We start from the raw sequence: 24912 nt of genomic DNA on the forward strand, positions 1-24912 counted from the left end.
TTCATCCCGGCCGGGTGATCTTTCCGGCCGCGGAGCTCTGATGCGGGCACATCAGCGCGCGCCCGCATCAGAGCTTACCATAGCCCACAGTAAAGCAAGCGGCCGGAGCCGCTTCTTCACTGTGTGAACTGACCGGTCTTTCTGCGGTTGGAATTCACTGAATTCCGGCCGCAGAAAACTGACATGTCAGTTTTTTCCGGCGCCACATGGGATACCGGCCGGAGCGTATGCAATGTGTGTATGCTCCGGCCGGGATCCCATTAAAAATAAGGCTATGTTCCACCCCTCAAAACTACGGCTGTAGTTCTGTGGCGAGAACTACGGCCGTAGTTTTACGTAGTGTGAACATAGCCTAAGGCTATGTTCACACTACGTATGGGAAGAATAGACATGCGGCCGGATTGCGAACATGCGGGCAAACCGCTAACATACGCCCGTAGTACAGTTATGCTTCCCTAGCTTGTTTCGAAGCGATCTGAGGCAGGTCATTTACTTGGAAATCTTCGCCCAGCCCAATAATTTAATTCTAACGAATCCATCATTGTGCAATTAAATATACTGTTAAAATAAATAGATATATAAATAAATGTATAAGATTTAGGCTGGGGAGGGCCTAAACCAATGGCTCTTCCCACCCTAGTGTTACCAGGCTGCTGTCATTTGGTTTTTTAACCCGGCTGGTTATAAAAATAGGGGGGACCCTATGCGTTTTTTTTAAATAAATAAATAATTAAAAAAAAACGCATAGGGTTCCCCTATTTTTATAACCAGCCGGGTTAAAAACCAAACGACAGCAGCCTGGTAACACTAGGGTGGGAAGAGCCATTGGTTTAGGCCCTCCCCAGCCTAAATCTTACCAGCCTGCTGCCACCCGGTCCAGGAGCGCCAATTTTGACGCTCCGGGACCACTGGCACCCGGCTCTTCCCAGTACCCCTGGTGGCATTGGGTACTGGAGTAATAATAGGGGGTTAGTGTTAGCCATTTTATACCGGCTAACACTAGGCCCCAACTTAGTAATGGATTCCGTCTATTAGACGGCTTCCACTACTAAGTCTATAAAGTAAAAAATAAAGACAAGACACAAGTTAAAACATTTTTTTTATTCAAATAAAAACACCCCAACACCCCTCATTGACCATTTTATTAAAAAAACAACAACAAACAACCGCTGGTCATCGACGTAGTCCACGGAATCCGACGTAATCCCCAGGATACCGATATCTGAAAAACAAAAAGGGAGAAACACACAAAAAACACACAAACAGGAGCACAACACCCATCATTGTGAGCGGTGTTGTGCTCCTTACAGTATGCAGCATCTTTACAGATCGCTGCTTACAGTCTGACCCCCAAGGGGTTAAGGGAGGATGTATTGCATCCCCCTTAACCCCCTGGGGGCCAGACTGATGTCAGACTGCACCCATCCCAGCAAGGAAGGGGTTAAGTGACCCCCCTTCCTTGCTGGGAGGGGTGCAGTGCTGGGGAGGGGGTGGGGAGAGCTCTATACTCACCCCGATGTTGTCTCTTCGCTGGTCTGCAGCACAATGAAGTCACTGTACTGCGGACCGGCTCATTATATGTGCGCTCAGCCGAACAGCCAATCAGCTGAGCGCACATATAATTCTAAATGTTTCTTCTAATAATGCTAATAAAACACATTTTCGTTGTAATAAAGTCCCTTTCGTTGTTCAATAATTTAATTTAAACGAATCCATTATTGTGCAATTAAATATACTGTCAAAAAATAAATATATATATAAATATACATTTATTTATATATATATTTATTTTAACAGTATATTTAATTGCAAAATAATGGATTCGTTAGAATTAAATTATTGAACAACGAAAGGGACTTTATTACAACGAAAATGTGTTTTATTAATTCAATATATTAACCATGAGAGGCATCGGCATCGGCATTCTGCAGAGGATCGCAAACCCCGGTAATAGCGATTCCTGTAAACTGTGTTCCCTGCTTTCCCAGATGCATCCAGAGGTGTTTGCATCACTTTCTTAAGATTTTATTTGTTATTTTTAGTTAAACCAGATTTCCAAGTAAATGACTGTATGTTTTCAGCCGCATGTCTATTTTTTCCTACGGCCGTAGTTTCAGCCGCACATTTACAGCCGCATAAAAAATACAGCCGCACACATACATAGTGTGAACATAGCCTAATAAGGTGTATGAGCGTCTTGACTTTTAGAAGGTGCAATACCATCATTAGCCAGTAGGTGGCCACCGTTCACGTAGGATGAAATCTGATCCCATTCTAAGTCCAGCTTCATAGGCCTGTATATCCACTCCTAGGCCTCATTCACAAGCTCAGTCCTTTTTCAGGACTGCATATTATGTCATCTGCAATCCGTAAAAAAAAAAATCATCCATAGTATACCCATAATCCAGATTTCTTTGCGGATCCGCATTAAAATGGGACAGTTAAATTGGAGTGAGACTTTTTTTTTTTTTTTTACAGACGTTTCTTCCGCAAAATTACGGCCTGTACTATGACATTTCCTATTTATTTCTGGCAGGGATTGCGAATACATAAAAGTATGGATAGTGTGAATAGACCAATAGATCAAAAGGCCCTAAATTGTGGATCCAGAATCAAAAACATGTATGGAACATGGGAATAAGCCAGCACTGTGCTCCGCAACATATTCTTCTCACAATAGAAGTCAATGTGAAAGTCACCTCCTGCTAGATCAAAGTGCCCAATCTGCATGGTGTGAACCGGGCCCAGCTGTATAGTAACATATTACACCGGCCACAGATCACACAAATGAATCATATTGAGTCAAATCTGCATCGAATCTGAAAAAAAAAACTGTTTGAGGTTTTACTGAATTCTCATATAGTAAAAGGAGGAGAATGAATGGATCCCAGTTCCATCCTGCGTCACTCTCATCCTACACTGTCACCACCGCCATTACTCCTCCTTCACACACTAGCTCTTTTGGTGCTTTTTTTCATGTTTTTTTGTGGTATTTTTATATTTTTATAAAAAAAAAATTAATAGAGAAGACTGGAATAGATGCTACCCTTACAGCATGCGGCATATTGAAAAAGAACCTACAGGCCCAACACTTTGTATGTAGCGTATTATATGTGAAACTATAGAATATCATCTAATATCATATGGCTGTAGTGTTTTGGAGGGTTTTTTGATTTAAAAAATTGCTTTTTTTTTTTTTTTTTACCATTGTACATATCGCTGGTGACTGTTTGGAATGTGGTTCAGCAGGTCAGATGTCCCAGTGAGTTTGCTGGTTCGTAGGTTGATCGCGGGGTGATCCCCATGTGTGATAGGGTAGAGAGGAAACAGCTGCTACCAGACACCTCTGTGGTATCTCCTGAGGGATCACAGTATCAGACATATCGTCCATCATGTCCGACCCTTCTTTCCTCTAATGAGGAACCATTCAGCTGCTCCTATGCACATTGTGGTTTGATCTGCAGTAAACCGATACAGGATATCAGGCAGGAACTGTTCACTTCCCCTACAGCACCCCCACAGGAGAAATGAAGTATTACACAGAGCCCACTGAAATCAATGGATGTCAGGTCCTCCAGCTCGACAAACACCCCTTGCCGCTTCCACTATATCCCAGTAGGAGAACACCAAGATGCTGCCCATTTGGTATAATGTGTCTATATAGTCCTGTGCACTGTATCTAAAGAATCTGGACCCAGGACCAAGCCTGGTGTCCGCACCATACAGAAGGGTTGGTCTCTCTTCTAGCTTTGATGTGTCTTTATACCTATAATCTGCCTCCTACATTAGTAGCATCATTTCCATTATACTTTATTTTCTTTGCATCTTATTAGACTGCCTGGATGTGGGTCATATCAAGACATGCGATATCACGCTATGGAGGGATGTAGCCCTATAGCACCCACACCTGTTCTATCCATTAATCATCTGTTTATTATAGGAGGGTCTGTGTTGCTTTTAGGTATATATGATCTCCTTTGTATGTTCAGCCTAGTAGTGTTTGGGCGCCGCTTTATGATGTCATAATAAAATGATATAATATCTATGAATTATTCCAGCAGATAGGATGATAGAATATATATATATATATATATATATATATATATATATATATATATATATATATATATATGTATTCGATCTGCTGTGCCCTTATAGACCTGCTCAAATATAAGAGGTGCTACAAAGTAGATGACACCTTTAAAGGGGGTTGTTCACCAAATTTTTTTTCTTTCAGATCAACTGGTGCCAGAAAGTGCCAGAGATTTGTAATTTACTTCTATAAAAAAAAATCAAGTCTTTCAGTACTTATCAGCTGCTGGATGTCCTGCAGAAAGTGGTATTCTATCCAGTCTGGAAAGCAGGAGAGGTTTTCTATGGGGATTTGCTACTGCTCTGGACAGTTCCTGAAATGGTCAGAGGTGGCAGCAGAGAGCACTTTGTCAGACTATAGAGAATACTGTACTTCCTGCAGGACACACAGCAGCTGATAAGTAATGGAATATTTGAAATTTTTTTTAATTAGAAGTAGATTACAAATTTTTTGCACCTGTTGATTTTAAAGGAAAAAAATTTTGGTGAACAACCCCTTTAAGTCTTACATCCAGGTGAATCACGTTAAAAAGAACAATGGTAAAAGGTATTAGAAGATGCCAATCTGTCCGTCTGTCTTCAGTGAAGTCTACATCAGTTGTTGATGGGGATACTATTAGGTTGTGCTGAATGAAGAACACATGAAGCTTCATCTATTTCACCATCAGGAGAGAATAGTGCAGCTGTGTTTGCACTAGGCCCCCCTCCTGGTGACTGATGTCTCGGGTTGTATTGTGTGTGAGTCACCTCTGAACAGTGTGATGTCAGTCATCTCTCCGAATATGACAGCGAGAGTGAAAACAGGGTGGGGGGCCATCACTCAGAGATGGGGAAGCAAGTGGTGGGTGTAACGGAAGAAGGGAGGACGGGTGTGCCGGTGCTGTACCAGCCGTAACACTATACCCAGCAGAGCTTACTAGAAAACCACAGCCCAGATAGCTGAACATAGTAACGTGCGGTGGTTACATCTGATGACTATCACTGTCATGTCTAAATTCTGATAGATATATATTTTTGCTCTATATCATTTAAATTTTAGGTTTATCTTTTTGTTTTAATACAATATGTGCAAAACCTTGCATACTAGCCCGATGCCTATAGGTTGCACCCACATAACCTTGGACTTCAAATGCAATTATTTCTTGCAGCCATACATTTTACATATGTGTCTTATGATTCGTGGAGGGCACCTGACTGCCTATGGAGGGTGCACACTGACTGCCTATGGAGGGTGCACACTGATTGCCTATGGAGGGTGCACACTGACTGCCTATGGAGGGTGCACACTGATTGCCTATGGAGGGTGCACACTGACTGCCTATGGAGGGTGCACACTGACTGCCTATGGAGGGTGCACACTGACTGCCTATGGAGGGTGCACACTGACTGCCTATGGAGGGTGCACACTGACTGCCTATGGAGGGCGCACACTGACTGCCTATGGAGGGTGCACACTGACTGTCTATGGAGGTTGCACACTGGCTGCCTATGTGCCTATGGAGGGTGCACACTGGCTCCCTATAGAAGGTCCACACTGACTGCCTATGGAGGATGCACACTGACTGTCTATGGAGGGTGCACACTGACTGCCTATGGAGGGTGCACACTGACTGTCTATGGAGGGTGCACACTGACTGTCTATGGAGGGTGCACACTGACTGCCTATGGAGGGTGCACACTGACTGCCTATGGAGGGTGCACACTGGAGGGTGGAGGGTGGAGGGTGCACACTGACTGCCTATGGAGGGTGCACCTTGCATACTAGCCCGATGCCTATAGGTTGCACCCACATAACCTTGGACTTCAAATGCAATTATTTCTTGCAGCCATACATTTTACATATGTGTCTTATGATTCTTGGAGGGCACCTGACTGCCTATGGAGGGTGCACACTGACTGCCTATGGAGGGTGCACACTGATTGCCTATGGAGGGTGCACACTGACTGCCTATGGAGGGTGCACACTGACTGCCTATGGAGGGTGCACACTGACTGCCTATGGAGGGTGCACACTGACTGCCTATGGAGGGCGCACACTGACTGCCTATGGAGGGTGCACACTGACTGTCTATGGAGGTTGCACACTGGCTGCCTATGTGCATATGGAGGGTGCACACTGGCTCCCTATAGAAGGTCCACACTGACTGCCTATGGAGGATGCACACTGACTGTCTATGGAGGGTGCACACTGACTGCCTATGGAGGGTGCACACTGACTGTCTATGGAGGGTGCACACTGACTGTCTATGGAGGGTGCACACTGACTGCCTATGGAGGGTGCACACTGACTGCCTATGGAGGGTGCACACTGACTGCCTATGGAGGGTGCACACTGACTGTCTATGGAATGTGTGGTGAGCCCCTGGTGTGGTGGTGTAGCAGTCACTTGCTAGGTGGTTAGGTGTGACTCCACGGCGGAGGTGGTTGGCCGAAATACAGACGGACCTCGGAGTGTTACTTTGTGACGCCAGTGCCAGGTAGGCACACAGGTGTGATGGCACGCCGGCTTTTATATGACAAGGCCGGTTGAAGGGGCGTAGCGAGGCTTCACGGGCCCCATAGCAAAAAATTTTAAGGGCTCCCACTCCCCTACACAACACAAAGCACTGTAGTGTGTAAGTGATCTCTGCACATTTTCCTACTTGATTGTGGCAGCTGAAGAACAGAGGTCAAGGGTTATCAGAGGAGATCTCTTTGTCTTCTGCTTGTTAACCCTTTTTTGTGTTGCAGCATGTAGGTAAACATTGGGTCACTTACACACTGCAGTACATAAGGGGTTAAGCAGAAGGACACACACTCTAACCTTCTTCCCTGGGCCCCCCTCCAGCATGGGCCCCATAGCAACTGCCTACCCTGCCTCTATGGTAGCTACGCCACAGGCCGGTTGTACCCTTTTCCCCGTGGTCAGGGTCCCTTGGGTTAGAGTGATCACAGATGGCCAGAGTGGTGTAGTGACCCTCCTGGATTATCGGAAACCACCACCCACAGAAAGGGGAAGTGTCCCAAGGTTGCGGTGTGTGCTGTGTCGGTGGATAGCGAAAAATCACAGAAAATGTGAGGAAGTCTGGTTTACTTGAAGTTGCAAATGTGCAGCAGGTAATACAGATTCAACAGTATGAGGTTTCTCTGGATAAAGCACTTGATAACACCCTTGACAATAGTTCCAGATAAATACTTGACAATACAGCAACCTGATCTATAGTAAAAGTGCAGTGTAGGATATAGTCGTACTGACTGGGTAGTGTGCTGAGTGATACAAAGAAGCAAAGTAGTAGAGAGGAGGATGCTGTGAGGGTCTCAACCCAGGTAGTACTGTGCACTGCCGGGAGGTTAGAGGATGAGGTAGAATACTTAGAAGAAGATGAAGAAATCCTGTGCCCGTGTATTGACCTTAAATTAGTCTTCACACCACCTTATGCCCACTAGACTCGGCTGAACCTTCCTAGAAGGTGACACAGGCCTCAGACCTTGTTACCTGGGACGAGCGGGATGCTGAGGGATCCCTGCTGACACCTGCGCTGCGAGATATAGTTCCCAGGCTTTGCGCAACTTTGCTCTATCCCGATCAGTTCCTGGCTCTTTGGCTTTGTTGTGGATACTGTCCTGCTCTGTTACTTCTCCTTGTCCACGGCGTGGGTTGAGGTTGTCTATTGCTTGTCCTCTCCTAACAGGGGTTTAACAGTGCATAGTGCTGTGTAGCGTTACTAGTAAGAAAGTTTTTAGAGGTGTACTGACTTGCGTCCTTCCCATAGCTAAGACTGAACTAGGTAGGGGACCTGGCAGAGGGCCAGGGCCCGGACAGGACCACTGTGGAGAGCTTGTGTCCTTCCTCGACAATGCCCAACACGAAAAGACCTTGCTCCTCCTCCACCCATGTGACTTACTTCCCCAGCGGAAACTAACGTGCGCTGTGAGTGGTTGAAGAGTGCAACAGAAGAAATAAGAAGAGAGCTGATAGGAGAGAAGAAAAACAGATTCCTACTTGCCTGCAGATTTAGGTGACGTAAAGGAACATCAACCCTTTATACACTTCAGCTGTGCAGTTTCCAAATACACAATCTATAGAGCTTTAGTACTACTTTCATCACCACACAAGTACAATAAGTACAGACTTTTGCAAAGGGTGTATCTAACTGTAACACCCGTGGTAGGACACCACAGAATGCACATGGGATCCTGACTGCAGGTGGCATCCTCCATGGGTTATCATTGCTCCCCCTTCCCCTTGCAGTTTAGTCTGGCTGCCAGGAAATAAGGGGTTCATTTGTCCGTTCCATCTCCTTCCCCTCCCTTTGCTTGTGTGAGGCCAATAGTGTAAGTTCCTGGGTTTATGGGACTATCAGTGATTGGGTCACGTAGTGGTGCTTGGGGGGGGGGGGATTTGGGAATAATAATGGTTGTTCCTGTGGAATTATCAGTCCACAGCTTGCCCACCCTCTCTCCCCTTTTGTATGTTTTCCCTTTAAAAAATGATGGAAATTATATAAAGAGAAGTTGACAAATACATTCATTCTGATGTTACAACGGGCAGAAAATGTACTGCTTAAAGGAGTGGTTCACCAAAAAAAGTGTTTCTTTTAAATCAACTGGTACAATTTGTAATTTACTTTAAAAGAAAAATCTCCAGTCTTCCAGTACTTATCAGCTGCTGTATGTCCTGCAGGAAGTGGTTTATTCTCTCTGACACAGTGATCTCTGCTGCTGCCTCTGTCCATGTCAGGAACTGTCCAGATCAGTAGCAAATCCCCATAAACCTCTCCTGCTCTACAGACTGGAAAGAATACAGCACTTCCTGCAGGACATGCAGCAGCTGATAAGTACTGGAAGATTGGAGCTTTTTTAATAGAAATAAATTACAAATCTGTGGCACTTTCTGGCACCAGTCCATTTGAAAGAATTTTTTTTTTTGATGAACATCCCTTTTAAATGATGGATATCTCGTATGTCGTGTATGTGGGAGTCTGCTGGTGGCACACCATTTGCTATTGCCAGGATTGAGGTAGGCACGTCATGTGCTAGTTGGCTTTAGAGTTCATGTTGAAAGACGATTGGTGTGGAGTGTATGTGCAGTCCTTTGTTATCTTTCCTTTAATAGTAAAATTCGAACTATTGAGCAGGACCAGGGGTCCAGGCTGTGTAGCTCGCAGAGCATTGCCAGGACTGGGGTGCAGGCTGTGTAGCTGGCAGAACATTGCCGGGACTGGGGTGCAGGCTGTGTAGCCCGCAGGGCATTGCCAGGACTGGGGTGCAGGCTGTGTAGCTCGCAGAGTATTGCCAGGACTGGGGTGCAGGCTGTGTAGCTCGCAGAGCATTGCCAGGACTGGGGTGCGGGCTGTGTAGCTGGCAGAGCATTGCCAGGACTGGGGTGCGGGCTGTGTAGCTGGCAGAGCATTGCCAGGACTGGGGTGCAGGCTGTGTAGCTGGCAGAGCAGTGCCGGGACTGGGGTACAGGCTGTGTAGCCCGCAGGGCAGTGCCAGGACTGGGGTGCAGGCTGTGTAGCTGGCCGAGCATTGCCAGGACTGGGGTGCAGGCTGTGTAGCTGGCAGAGCATTGCCAGGACTGGGGTGCAGGCTGTGTAGCTGGCAGAGCATTGCCAGGACTGGGGTGCAGGCTGTGTAGCTGGCAGAGCATTGCCAGGACTGGGGCACAGGCTGTGTAGCTCGCAGAGCATTGCCAGGACTGGGGTGCGGGCTGTGTAGCTCACAGGGCATTGCCAGGACTGGGGTGCAGGCTGTGTAGCTGGCAGAGCATTTCCAGGACTGGGGTGCAGGCTGTGTAGCCCGCAGGGCATTGCCAGGACTGGGGTGCAGGCTGTCTAGCTGGCAGAGCATTGCCAGGACTGGGGTGCAGGCTGTGTAGCCCGCAGGGCATTGCCAGGACTGGGGTGCAGGCTGTCTAGCTGGCAGAGCATTGCCAGGACTGGGGTGCAGGCTGTGTAGCTCGCAGGGCATTGCCAGGACTGGTGTGCAGCCTGTTTAGCTGGCAGGGCATTGCCAGGACTGGGGTGCAGGCTGTGTAGCTGGCAGAGCATTGCCAGGACTGGGGTGCAGGCTGTGTAGCTCGCAGAGCATTGCCAGGACTGGGGTGCAGGCTGTGTAGCTCGCAGGGCATTGCCAGGACTGGGGTGCAGCCTGTTTAGCTGGCAGGGCATTGCCAGGACTGGGGTGCAGGCTGTGTAGCTAGCAGGGCATTGCCAGAACTGAGGTGCAGCCTGTTTAGCTGGCAGAGCGTTGCCAGGACTGGGGTGCAGGCTGTGTAGCTCGCAGAGCATTGCCAGGACTGGGGGCATTGCTAGCACACTGTGAGAAGTATTAGGTATGGGCGGCTTTCATACTCTGGGTGTAAACCACAAAGTTACCATCTGCTTGAAACAAATCCTGCTGAAAAATTGTGAGAAACGTAAAGGGGCTTCCAGAGATTACAAGGTTTTACCTATGGGTGGGATCCCATCAATTGCACCTCTCCAGGCCACGAGAATGGGGGTCCCTGGTCCATGACACCCCTGTATATAGAGCATGTGAGATTGCAGCCTATCTCTGGCCTCAGTGTTCTCTTCCACCATTGTGTACGACACATGACCAGTGATCGGCCGTCACATAGCAGGACCTTCTGCAGGAAAACAACTGGAAAAATACTATGTACAACCCAGTGTATGGGGGGGGGGGGGGGGGGGGGAGGTACTAAGTTCTCAGGGGTGTAAATTGTTGCCCACCTGTGAATGTACAGAATAATAATATATGCATCACTGCTCAGATGAGACGTACTGTACAGGAATCCTCGCTCATAGAGATCAGTCAGCTATCAGCACAGCACGCAGCACAACAAGGCAGTCAGACAGCTGCTGTATCTGTAGCCTCAGAGAAAGCTGCTGCTGATGGGAGAAGAAGCCCACCTAGACCGGTCACTAGGGGGTGACCTGGGGATACAGGGGTGACCTGGGGATATAGGGGTGACCTGGGGATACTGCAGGGTATAGGGGTGACCTGGGGATACTGCAGGGTATAGGGGTGACCTGGGGATACTGCAGGGTATAGGGGTGACCTGGGGATACTGCAGGGTATAGGGGTGACCTGATGATACTGCAGGGTATAGGGGTGACCTGGGGATACTGCAGGGTATAGGGGTGACCTTGGGATACTGCAGGATATAGGGGTGACCTGAAGATACTGCAGGGTATAGGGGTGACCTTGGGATACTGCAGGGTATAGGGGTGACCTGAAGATACTGCAGGGTATAGGGGTGACCTGGGGATACTGCAGGGTATAGGGGTGACCTGGGGATACCGCAGGATTTAGGGGTGACCTGGGGATAATACAGGGTATAGGGGTGACCTGAAGATACTGCAGGGTATAGGGGTGACCTGGGGATACTGCAGGGTATAGGGGTGACCTGGGGATACTGCAGGGTATAGGGGTGACCTGGGGATACTGCAGGGTATAGGGGTGACCTGAAGATACTGCAGGGTTTTGGGGTGACCTGAAGATACTGCAGGGTATAGGGGTGACCTGGGGATACTGCAGGGTATAGGGGTGACCTGGGGATACTGCAGGGTATAGGGGTGACCTGGGGATACTGCAGGGTATAGGGGTGACCTGAAGATACTGCAGGGTATAGGGGTGACTGGATAATACAGGGTATAGGGGTGACTTTGGGAAGGGTAGAATATAGGGGGTTAAAGTGGAGAATATCAGAGTAAGGTAAGGGGCTTAAAACTGAACTGGTGGAATAAGTGTTGCGCCCCCTAACCCATAGATACTTAGCACTACCCTTCCATTTTCACTGTCATCCACAGATTAGGGTCACACACTTTTGCCTTGCCGGCAGCCCAGGCTATGTACAGGTATAACAGTGGGTTTTCTCATGCTGTGTGTGGCCACTATGGGCGGCCTATACATCCCCCTGCAGGAGAAATGTAGTATTACATTCCAGACATTTAAATCAATGGCTTTTATTTGGATTTTATTACCGAATTTTACTGGAGCCCGGAGTGGTCACTCTAATCCGTTTTGCAGTCATACAGAACTGGGAATGTATGATGAAATAATCAGGGCGGATTGGCCTTACAGCTATAGTGTATGGAGACATCAGACACCATTACATACATACATTGCTTATTAGACCTTGGTACTTGTACATCTAACGACAGCGACAGGATCCGTCATATAGCATCCCACATCCATGATGAAAGACATACATATACATATGGCGGTACTGTGGTGTCCCACCATAGGTGTTCCTTGCATGGCACCTGTCGCAAAAGCCTTTCACTCAAAAGGTTAGGTGGTGATGAAGGTATTTATTGGTTTCACCACCAGATGTCAGTATTTTGTATGTGAGCCTGTATATATGTTGCACAGCTGTAGTAAACTCAGGGTTACGTTTTTTTTTTTTTTTGTATTCTGTGATCTTGTAATCCAATGGAGATACTTCTTTTCCTTCTACCTATCTCTATAATTCTTTCTTTGCACACTCTCTTCTCCACGACTCACAGGGGCTCCTACATACCCTTGTAGGAAGTAGTCACTGGGTGGGAGGAAGTGTAGCGTCAGTTTCCCTGTGATTCTCTGGGAAGGAGGACACACACAGAACAGGCATCCCCGCTGAAGTAAGCCAGGGTCTGGCTCTGCCAGGACCCTTGTCCGGGATAGTCAAGCCAGTATAGTCCAGAGTGTTAATGGAGAAAAGACACACGTGTATGAAGCAACCAGAGACAATCAGTTTCCTTAACTTATCTATCCAAGTAAATATGCAGTGTTAGACTCCAAAAGGAAGACTAGTCGGAGATCATCCGAGCCCACGCCGTGAACCTCTCTAGACAGTGCAGGGCAGTCTCCTAAGACAGAGGAGCTGACCTGGATAGAGCAAAGCAACCATAACGAAGGTCTACGTACTCTGTCTTGCAGCGCGGGTGACACCAGATAACTTTGGACACTTAGCTACACCCAGGTAATTAAGGCTGGGGCTTGGATCACCCTGATAGGATGGGTACCCCGACTGAAGGGCAAAAGGTGGTTAGGCCACAGTATAGTTGAAACACAAGCACAAGTATCTCTCTCTCGCAAGTATTCTTCTAAAGTATCTCCCAGCACAGATCCACCATGAAAGGAGCCCAAGGGACTCATCAAACCCCGGCAGGTCAGCGAATATTTTAGGGGGATACAGCCAGCCACAGCCTAAAAGCAGGTATACCACCACACCTGTGTGCTGAACCAGCACTGGCGTCACGACAGTACCATCACTGGCTGAGCTGTATCTTAACCACCAGCACAACATCATCACCACAGTACATGAATACACATAATACAGGGTACAATCATATAGGACGGGGACTCCAGTTGTCTTGTCCAGATTCGCTGCTATGGGAATGGGTATGAATAATGTTAAGTAACATGGTTTATTATGAGTGTGTATGTGTGATGTAGTCCCCAGTCCCTCTTGTCTAGTACCGTTCAGTGTCTGGCTCTATTCTCATGTTAATTCCTCTATTGTAATAACATACACTGCCGGCCCGCAGTATACAATACTGATAGGTAATCTAGGGTCATCCTATTGGAGTATATATGATAACTAGGACTGTGTCCTCCTTAGCTCCAGGGCGCCAGACTGAGCCACTATGGAATATAGTTATTATACATCTATGGAGGTAATGAGAGGCTATGGGCTATTATATGAGACGTGTGAAAAATCCTTATAAAACTGATGTTTTAAGCCCCATTCTATAAAGAGGACATAATGGTAACATCTGTAATAAGATCCACTGATACAGGCAAAAGATTCAAATAAGAAACACTTTCATCTCCTCACTGATTCTACAACACACCATTTCAGCAGTCTCCTGGCCCCTTGCTGGTGCAGAATATAAACCAAAATATTCAAGTGTGAACGAGGCCTTAAAAGAGATGGGCAGGAGATGGCTCCACTGGCCACTTCCATGTCTCAGAAGTATACCTTCCCAGATGGAAGGGCGTGGGTGTATCTAGGGGCCCTATTACGCGGAGCAATAATCGTCCGAATCAGGCCAGTTCAGCAGATTATCATTCCGCGTAATATTGAGAATGATCAGCTGATGAAACGATCATCGGCTAATCGTTTCTTTAGGTCCAGACCTAAAATCATCTGGCGTTGGGTGTGCAATAGAGGTATAATAGAGGTGCGCAATAAGGTAAGTTAAAGGGGTTATCCAGCGCTACAAAAACATGGCCACTTTTCCCCTTACTGTTGTCTCCAGTTCAGGTGGGGTTCGCAATTAAGCTCCATTTACTTCAATGGAACTGAGTTTCAAAACCCCACCCAAACTGGAGACAACAGTAGGGGGAAAGTGGCCATGTTTTTGTAGCGCTGGATAACCCCTTTAATTATTACCTTACCATGTTCCCTGGTGTCCTCAGGCCTTTCTCATGTCCAAGAGGGCCTTACCTGGTCTCTGCAGCTCTGTCCTCTGCTCCCTTCTTTTCCAGTCTCTGCACTGACAGGCAGAGTCCAGTGATTGGCTGGGCGTCCGGCTGCCTGTCAGTGTAGAGACGGAAGAAGGCCCGAGGACACCGGGAAACGTGGTAAGGTAAGTATTTTACCCTAAATGCAAGGGGTGCACGGACATCGCTAACTAAATATATATATATATATATATATATATATATATATATATATATATATATATATATATACAGACCTTGCTGCTCGTTTGCAGTTTATGATCGGGCCGTATAATAGGACCCTAAGTCCCGATCATATGCAATAGCTGTATAATTTCTGCTTCCCACACAAATCCTTTATGCTAGGTTCATACTATGTGACAGACATTATTTGCGCAGTGACGGCCATTGTTATGAAAGACGGCCCTCATTTTAACATAGTATGAACCTAGCCTTAAAGGGGTGATCCAGCGTTAGAAAAACATGGCCACTTTTTTCCAGGGACAACACATCTCTTGTCTCCAGTTTGGGTGCAGGTTTTGCAACTCAGTTTCATTGAAGTGAACGGAGCTGAATTGTAAACAACACCTGACCTGGAGACAAGAGCGGTGCTGTCTGTGGAAGAAAGTGGCCATGTTTTTCTAATGCTGGATAACCCCTTTAAGACACTTGTACATGTTAAGCAAATCGCAGATATTTGTGTACTGAGTTTTATATAACCCAATGGAAAATGGCGGGTAATCCAGTCAAATTTACAGCTGTAATTATATAACCATAATTGTTAGTGCAAGGTCCTTATACCCTTAGGCCGGGGTCACATGCCTTCAATACAGAAGCAAGTCCCGACCTGACTGTCAAGAACTGAACTGAGAGCCTCACAGCTATCTGCAATGTGTTCAGTTTGGGTCATTAGACCCATGGTCGGGGTGGGGGCATCGATAATATAGATGAATTTTCCTCCATATTATAGACGTGTGAATACAGCCATAGAGGCCACATCCATACCATGCTCTAGAATATAAGGCTGCGTTCACACATTTGTAGTTTTCTTGTCCTTCTTGGTTTACATAATTCAAGCAGAAAGTATATTTTAATTTCTTTTACACCCTTTAGGCAAAGTGGTGTCCCTTCAAGTCAGGGCCCTATTACACGGAGCGATAATCATCGACTGATCGTTTTTTTAGTTCCCGACATAAAATCATCGGGCGTCAGGCACGCATCGTTACATGCAATAGCGATGAGCGGCTGATGATTGTAGTATAAAATAGTAATAGCTCACCTTACCACGTTCCCTGGTGTCCTCAGGCCTTCTCTGGTGTCAGCTGCTCAGCCAATCACTGGCCGAGACAGGTCGCCGCCTGCTCAGCCAATCACAAGCCGAGACAGGTCGCCGCCTGCTCAGCCAATCACTGGCCGAGACAGGTCGCCAGCTGCTCAGCCAATCACTGCAGACTAAAAAGAAAAACAATTCTTGCAGGACATAAAGCAGCTGATAAGTACTGAAAGACTTGAGATTTTTTTAATAGAAGTAAATTACAAGTCTCTGGCACTAGTTGATTTGAAATATTTTTTTTCTTTACGGAACTACCCCATTATTATGAGTGCCTTTTGCAAGACAGATGCCGCTATACGGTATCAGCCATAGACATACATAACATGGCCAAACTGGCTGACACATTCTGGCCATATGCGGCCGACCACTTGCGTGTTTTCACCCTAAAGTGTCCCTCTCTGGTTCCACCCCAACTGGCTTCACACAAGCGTGTGAGTGTCCGACACCAGGTCCACTAACCTCACAGCAATAATTCCGTTACCTCAGGTCAGCAGTCCCGCAGTCAGGACAGGATGCAGAAACGTCTCGTATACACGCGTGACATTGCCCTTAAAGGGGTTATCTCACATTTTTCATGTTTTTTTTTCACAGCTGTGGTTTTCTTTCCCAAAATAGAAAAAAAAAATCCACAAACAAACACGAAATGGAAAAAAAAAGCAAAATGTGAATGAGAATTTAAGAGATCTCATAAAAGATGTAACATCTGGGCGCAGCGTTTTCTTCACCTTAGGAAACTTTTATCCGGGTTACAGGGCTTCATCACACGGACGCATCTGACCCCTGTGTCACCTCCTACAACCACTTTATTTTCTTTCTCTCTAACTATTTCACGGCCTGCGGGGCAATCTTCTGCAGAAATGCTTACTATGAGAGGGGGAATAGTATGTACCCGGTGACACCAGCATCAGAACAAAGCACGGGCGGGTGGAACTAAATCCCCCAACTACTTCCATTTTAAGAAAATTTTTGTGCTGAAACAAATTCCGACCTCCTGTAAGACATTAGTAAGCCCTGCGGTCAGCCGGCTGCACACCGCATTCCCAGTCACATGACTCATCCCCCATCACCGAGAACAGGGTCTTCCTCAGGACAAAACAGCTCAGACTACTGTGATCCTACAAGAGGTCGGGCCTGCGAGGCCTCAGGCGCTACGAGACGCGTACATAGGTTCACCAACCTCCAAGAACTCCTGAGGGAATGGCTCTGTCAGCTACTCCCTAATGTTATGGGATCACTCCCTTATACTGGTTATATTGGTGTATCCTATACTTTGTGAGCAGCCGGACTCATCGGAGTACACACGTAGCCCGCTGTTCACACACGCCCTAAGTACATAGCCCGATCTATCAAAACATTCCCTGTAAACAAGAGCGCATCAATGGGGATTAGCAGCCAGGATCACTGCAGGGTATAATGGAGAAAAGGCGTGGGCACGTCGCCCTTGTAGAAGGAAGTGTGAATGGGGGGCTAAGTCTGTGCACAGGCCCCTTATAGTGGTCCCACTCGTGTTCTGCCAGGTCCATATTTATTCTTATCCAAAACTCAGCGATTTCCATTCAGATATAGAACTAGCGTCTCCAGCAGCGAAGTGAGCCTCCTATGAGGCAATCCCTCTCTGAAACTCAGAATATAGGAAACGGTAGCGAGATGATTGCAAAATACATCGGAAGGCGCCAATGTGTGTCAGTGTATATGTGCCAGGGAGGCAAATGTCACCCGTTGGCTCCAGTTGCAAAAAAAGGAGGAAGCCAGAAGGACACTTTTGGCCTTTATCAGGTGATTGGAGTTTTCCACAAACAGCGCCACTCCTGCCCTCAGTTTGGGTGTGGGTATTGCAGATCAGTTTCAATGAAGTGAATGGGCCGAATTGTAATACCACTTACAACCTGAGGACAGGGGTGGCGCTGTTTTAGCAGGAGAGTAGCTAGCTGTGCTTATTCTAATCCTGGATAGGCCCTTTCAGTTTACCCCCACCAGGTTACTGCTGCACTGGATTCGAGGGTGGATCTGAGGATAACAACACAACAAATTTTTGTGCACATAATTGGATTTGCGCACAGTTTGGCAAAGTTTAGGCAATCGGTGCAGACCTTAAAGGGGTATTCCGCTCCACGTTAGCATCCTTTTTTCACTGATTCCCGACATGTAGCCGAAAATGAGATGTGAACATAGCCTAATTCTGCATTCAACTCGCTTCCCGGAGCTGCTGATGCAGCATGAGAACAGGCTGCGCCACTGTAGCGATGAGTGGTCGGCAGCCGATGATTTTAGGTGAAGACCAAAAGACATGATCAGCTGATGATGATTATCATGACTGATCGTTGTCTCAAAAACAAGGAGTGATAGTCGGCCGATTATCGCTCCATGTAATAGGACCGGTAAAGCTTGATCAGATTGTGCGGCCTTTCAGCCTTAAAATACAGGGAGAAGTGTGATCGATGTGTGAACTCAAAGGGGCCTGATCACTGATCGGCAGATCGCCAGCCCTATTACACAGTATATATATTCATCCCTGTAGTAGGGCCTTAGGCCTTGTTCACACTGCCATCAGATCCTGTCAGAATCCGTCCATTCTGCTGACATATATGTAATGTGAGGTGCATACATACTGTAGTGACTCAGTGATCTCCACACACCGCCGACCTCTCTCTGTCTCACCGGTTAGTCACATCCTGTGATGTGCTGCAGATCAGGTAGCAGCCGCCTGCTCCGGGGTCGCCTGTAGCCGCTTGTATCCACATTAGTCTCTGGTCAGGATGCTGGGATTATATATGGAATTATCTGGAAGGTTATATGATCTGTAATTGGCCTCTAAGTCCCATCTTATCTCAGTAAATTTCTTAGATTAGTGAGTTAGAAACTAAAGATGGCCGCCACATGTGTGCGGTATAACAATGGATATTTATTATTCCATTATATTATTATTATTCCCTTATATCTAGCTGTTCTCTAGTCACTGACTACATAAGGGAGAGTAATAATCTCATACTACATGTCCAGGATTAGAAGACAATGGTCTGTCCCAAAAACAGCACCACTTTTGTCTTCAGTTTGTGTACGATATTGCAGCTCAGTTTCTGTGAAGTGTAATACCACACACAGCTCAACCTCAACCCTTATCCTAGCAGTGGTCGGGGCTGGGTATATGGTATACAGCATATGATCCTGTATATAGAAGTGCTTATTTACATGTTTCTGACAGAACAGAGGGGCAGGCCAGGAGTGTGGATACGGGTGGGGTGCGTCACAGTTCAGTCATGGCTTTGTTTCCATTGGGAGATAGAAAACATATGTGGTTTCCGGGCCTAAGGCTGGGCTCATGTGTTAGGATTCTCAGCTAGGGATGATGGGACAGTTCTTAAAGGGATTATCCAGGATAAAAAAACACAGCTACTTTACTGCATAAACAGCGCCACTCCTGTCCTCAGGTTGTGTGTGGTATTACAATTCACCTCCATTCACCTGAAAACCCCCACACCCAAACTAAGGAAAGGACAGGAAAGGTGCTGTGTCTGGTAGAAAGCGGCCATGTTTTTCTATGGGTGCGTGCACACTACGGAATAGCCGCGTATAACCCGCGGCATATTCCGTTGCTCGTCCCCACACGCGGCGGCGCGCATATCCGCCCGTGCCATAGACACTATTCTGTGCACGGGCGGATTCCGTGTGCCGTCGAAAGAAGTGACATGTCAATTCTTTCGACGGAATGCGGAATCCGTCCGTGCACAGAATAGTGTCTATGGCACGGGCGGATATGCGCGCCGCTGCGTGCGGGGACGAGCGACGGAATATGCCGCGGGTTATACGCGGCTATTCCGTAGTGTGCACGCACCCTTATCCTGGATACTCTGAACACTCAGCGGCAGATTTATCAAACATGGTGTAAAGTGACACTGGCTCAGTTGCCCCTAGCAACCAATCAGATTCCATTTATCATTTCTCACAGACTTTGGAAAATGAAAGGTGGAATCTGATTGGTTGCTAGGGGCAACTGAGCCAATTCCGTTTGATAAATCTCCCTTTCGGAGCGTGACATACTTCTGCAACGTCCAAAGTTTTTTTTTTCCCCTAATGACACTGATATATACTGTCAATAGCTGTCGGCTGGCAGCTCCCATACACATACATGCATGCTCATTTCAGTGGAGCGTGCACGTTTTTTGCTAGTCGATCATATTCAGTCCATTAAAGGACCTGTCAGTATGTCGGGAACAACATCGGCGAGTATATTCCCCCCCATCATACAGAGAAAACATGAAGGGGACATGGCAGCGGCATTGGGCATTTACATGTCACATTCCTAAGGGAGAGTTGGCTTGTCTACATACACATAGGTTAGTCAGCCGGTCCCAGTGACTATGGAGGCCCACATTGTGTATGGGCACCTTTAAAGGGGAACTCCGGCGAAAATATTTCTCTTTCAAATCAACTGGTTTCAGAAAGTTATATAGATGTGTAATTTACTTCTATATAAAAATCTCCAGTCTTCCAGTACTTATCAGCTGCTGTATGTAATGCAGGAAGTGGTGTATTCTTTCCAGTCTGACACAGCGCTCTCTGCTGCCACCTCTGTCCATGTCAGGAACTGTCCAGAGCAGTGGCAAATTCCTATAGAAAACCTCTCCTGCTCTGGACAGAGGTGGCAGCAGAGAGCACTTTGTCAGACTGGAAAGAATACACCACTTCCTGCAGGGCATACAGCAGCTGATAAGTACTGGACGACTGAAGATTTTTAAATAGAAGTAAATTACAAATCTATGTAACTTTATGACACCGGTCGATTTGAAAGTAAAAGATTTTTGCCGGAGTATCCCTTTAATATAATATGGATGTGTGTGAGTGACATTGCTTCCCTCATAGGCCGGACCTGAGGACCATCCAGCATAGTCACCGACCACTGTGCACTGTATCTGTATTGTGGCTGCAAGTCCTGGCCTAACTGGGGGTCCCATGATCCGAACTGACAGCTGTAGCCCACTATCAAACTCTACCATTTCCCTGGGTTCCTTAAAGGGAAACTGCTGCTGTGAAATGTCACTTCAGTGCCTTGGCCACGCCTCTGTGACACTTTAGAGTGGCAAAAAAACAAAACAAATTTTTTTTTTTTTATTGCCGCCTTGAACAAGTAAAATATAAACATGGATATAAGTAGGAGGGGACATCTTTTCTAGCTGAGTTTCCCTTTAACCCAGGGATGGGGAACCTTTGGTTGCAGAACTACAATTCCCATCATGCCTGGACAGCTAAAATCAAAGCTTTGACTGTCCAGGCATGATGGGAATTGTAGTTTTTCAACAAGGTTTCCTCATCCTTTATCCTGTGGCCCTCCAGCTGTTGCAAAACTACAACTCCCATCATGCCTGGACAGCCTTCGGCTGTCCAGGCATGATGGGAATTGTAGTTTTGCAACAGCTGGAGGCTGCAGGTTAGGAAACACCTCTTTAGAGAGCAGACTATTATCAGGGCATGATGGGAGTTGTAGTTTTGGCCGCATATTGTTGGACACTGCCCCCCAGTCAGGATAGCCGCCATGTGTGCCCGGTGTCCCGCATCCTCAGCTCTCTGACAGGCTCTCCGTTCTCTTCTAGGCCCCGCCCCTCATTTCTCCGCCTCCTTCTCCGACCGAAGCCTTAAAATGAGCAGCGCCCACCCGAGGCTCACCCAGAGCGGCGCGGCAGCAGGAGCAGCAGCAGCAGTAGTGCCCGGGGCGGACCCAGCGGAGATGCCGGCTACCGAGAAGGACCTGGCGGAGGACGCGCCATGGAAGAAGATCCAGCAGAACACGTTCACCCGCTGGTGTAACGAGCACCTGAAGTGCGTGAATAAACGCATCGCCAACCTGCAGGCGGACCTGAGCGACGGGCTGCGGCTGATCGCGCTGCTGGAGGTGCTGAGCCAGAAGAAGATGTACCGCAAGTACAACCAGAGACCCACCTTCCGCCAGATGCAGCTGGAGAACGTCAGCGTGGCCCTGGAGTTCCTGGACCGGGAGAACATCAAGCTGGTGTCTATAGGTGAGAGCGACGGGGGGACGGGGGGGACGGGGGGTGTATATATATGTGTGTGTGTGTGTGTGTGTGTGTATATGTATGTATATATATGTGTGTGTGTGTATATGTATATATATGTGTGTGTGTATATGTATATATATGTGTGTGTGTGTGTGTGTGTGTATATATATGGGCCATCAGGTGTATACACATATATAACCAGTATAAGGGCGGGGGCACCAGGTATATAAATTGTGGCTACCAGGTATATACACAGACCTCACCTGTATAAGCAGGGGGCTACCAGGTGTATACACATAGACAACACCAGTAAGAGAGGGGGTACCAGGTGTACTCCTAGACATAGACCACTAGTTTAACATGGGTGCAACTGGTATACCCCTAGACCTCACCAGTATAAGAGGGGACCCTAGGTATATGGCTAGAGCATAAGAGGGGAACGGGATATGTAACATGGGAGGGGGGCACTAGATAACTGGATAGTGCAGAAGAGGGGTGTCCCAAACCCAAATACATGGTTAGGAAATAATGTGTGCCAAGTATTTGAGCCAGGAAATATAAATATATGGCTAGAACATTAGAGGGGGGCACTAGGTGGGGCAGGATAAGGGGGGCACTAGGTGGTGCATGGTGGGGCAGGAGGAGGGGGGCACTAGGTGGTGCATGGTGGGGCAGGAGGAGGGGGGCACTAGGTGGGGCAGGAGGAGGGGGGCACTAGGTGGTGCATGTGGGGCAGGAGGAGGGGCACTAGGTGGTGCATGGTGGGGCAGGAGGAGGGGCACTAGGTGGTGCATGGTGGGGTAGGAGGAGGGGGGGCACTAGGTGGTGCATGGTCAGGGAGGGGGGCACTAGGTGGTGCATGGTCAGGGAGGGGGGCACTAGGTGGTGCATGGTGGGGCAGGAGGAGGGGGGCACTAGGTGGTGCATGGTGGGGCAGGAGGAGGGGGGCACTAGGTGGTGCATGGTGGGGCAGAAGGAGGGGGGCACTAGGTGGTGCATGGTGGGGCAGGAGGAGGGGGGCACTAGGTGGTGCATGGTGGGGCAGGAGGAGGGGGGCACTAGGTGGTGCATGGTGGGGCAGGAGGAGGGGGTGCATGGTGGGGCAGGAGGAGGGGGGCACTAGGTGGTGCATGGTGGGGCAGGAGGAGGGGGTGCATGGTGGGGCAGGATGAGGGGGGCACTAGGTGGTGCATGGTGGGGCAGGAGGAGGGGGGCACTAGGTGATGCATGGTGGGGCAGGAGGAGGGGGGCACTAGGTGGTGCATGGTGGGGCAGGAGGAGGGGGGCACTAGGTGGTGCATGGTGGGGCAGGAGGAGGGGGGCACTAGGTGGTGCATGGTGGGGCAGGAGGAGGGGGGCACTAGGTGGTGCATGGTGGGGCAGGAGGAGGGGGGCACTAGGTGGTGCATGGTGGGGCAGCAGGAGGGGGCACTAGGTGGTGCATGGTGGGGCAGGAGGAGGGGGGCACTAGGTGGTGCATGGGCAGGTCATAAAAAGGCAACACTTTGTTGACATGGAAAAGGATGCAATGGCTACACCTGGGCAGGTGAAGGTGTGCACTAGGTATACAGGGAAAGGAGGAGGGGGGTGTGCTAGATCTATGGCCAGGGGAAGGGGTGCACTATGACCTGACATGACCTGAGCCAAAGAAAGGGCGCGCTGAATGAGTATGGAAAGCTGCACTTGATGGAGGGGGAAGCTCCTGGATATGCATGGCCCGTTTAGGAGGGGTGCACTGCTAGGAGATGGGAAGGGGGCACTAGGTAGCTGCGGTGGAGGAGGGGTACACTGCATGCACATGGGATGTGGAGGAATAGGTATACTAGATTTATAACCAGGGGCTAAGAGGAGGGAATTGCACAGTCATGGAAGGGATATGACTAAGTAGATGTGAGAGCAGGCGGAGGGTGCAGTGTTTGGGTGTGGGGAGGGGGCGCAGTAGATGCAGTGGGGAGGGGGCGCAGTAGATGCAGTATGTGCCCAGGACAGGAGGTGGACTGCACCATCTACTTGTGACTTGTATACATAGGCCTGGTCCTGGGGTGCACGGTGTATACCTGGGTGAGGGGTCTTGCTCTGTATTAGTAGGTTAGAGACCCCTGACCCCTCTGGCCGCCCCAGGTTGAGGTATCTCCAGTTACACTGGTAACATTCTCCATAGTGAGAAGCTTTGGATACTTAGTCGTCTGCCTTGCAGCTGGATCCCATATGGCTGTTACATACTAGAGTCATTCATACAATGAAACTTTCCACTTCTTAGCAGGACGTCTTTGGTGAGGCTGTAGGAATACAAGGTCCGCCATATCCTTTCCTTCTATCCCTTGGTTTATGTTGGGTGCACAATACAGGCCATGCCAGTGCGATAGAGCCTGGGCATCTTGTTGGTATTGATACTCAGTTACCCAGCTGTGGGTGGTAGTAGCTTAGATACAGTAGGTGTATTCTGTATGTCATTTGGGGTCATTTATAGCAGATTCCTGTTGCACGTGTTATGGCGGTGACATACATGGTGGTACAGTACATATAGCAGGGCACATCTGGCCTCTCTGCTTGTTGGATCTAGAATTGCAGTGTTCCGGTCTTTACCTACAGGGATTCCTGGAATGATAGGCATTCTTCATCTAAATTGCCCTGATCGGGGGCAGCTCTGGGGGTCATACCCTCGCTGATCCCTGAAGACCTGCGGAATTCAGTTGCCATGGTATTTCCTTAGGATCCCCCCCCCCCCCCCCCCCCAGGCATTTTTGGTCAGGAAACCTTACACTTAGTTCAGAGATGCGGCTTCCTCCAGCTTAACCCTTGCCCTGCCAGCTCTTGTCACCCAGTATTGGTGCCCGTAGGGTGTGCTTTTATTTCTTGTATTCTAGTAATGGGATTAATCACACAGAACCATTCTAGATGGGCGGATGTGGGGAGCGTCGAGTGTTAAATCTCGACTGTAAAACAAGACGGGACAGGAGCCTTGAGAAAATCTTATGTTTTATTACGAGCGGTGCCACTCAAATATGATGGCCTATGGACATGGGTGTGCACCAGAAATTTATGCGAGGAGATTGTCATCAA

The 24912-nt window shown here is 48.1% G+C and overlaps 1 protein-coding gene across 4 annotated transcripts in view; it reads left to right on the forward strand.

Annotated features, from left to right (window-relative positions):
• FLNA (filamin A) overlaps positions 1-24912 on the forward strand; it is an 85593-nt gene that overhangs the window by 17716 nt on the left and 42965 nt on the right. For all 4 annotated transcript variants that reach the window (XM_069985815.1, XM_069985818.1, XM_069985816.1 and 1 more), the window contains exon 2: positions 21427-21852. In XM_069985815.1, coding sequence (XP_069841916.1) covers positions 21474-21852 — 379 coding nt within the window. In that variant the 5' untranslated portion in view covers positions 21427-21473. The remainder of the gene's footprint in view (positions 1-21426; positions 21853-24912) is intronic.

This window comes from Dendropsophus ebraccatus, chromosome 10 (assembly GCF_027789765.1).
Source record: "Dendropsophus ebraccatus isolate aDenEbr1 chromosome 10, aDenEbr1.pat, whole genome shotgun sequence".
NCBI classification, from domain to species: domain Eukaryota; kingdom Metazoa; phylum Chordata; class Amphibia; order Anura; family Hylidae; genus Dendropsophus; species Dendropsophus ebraccatus.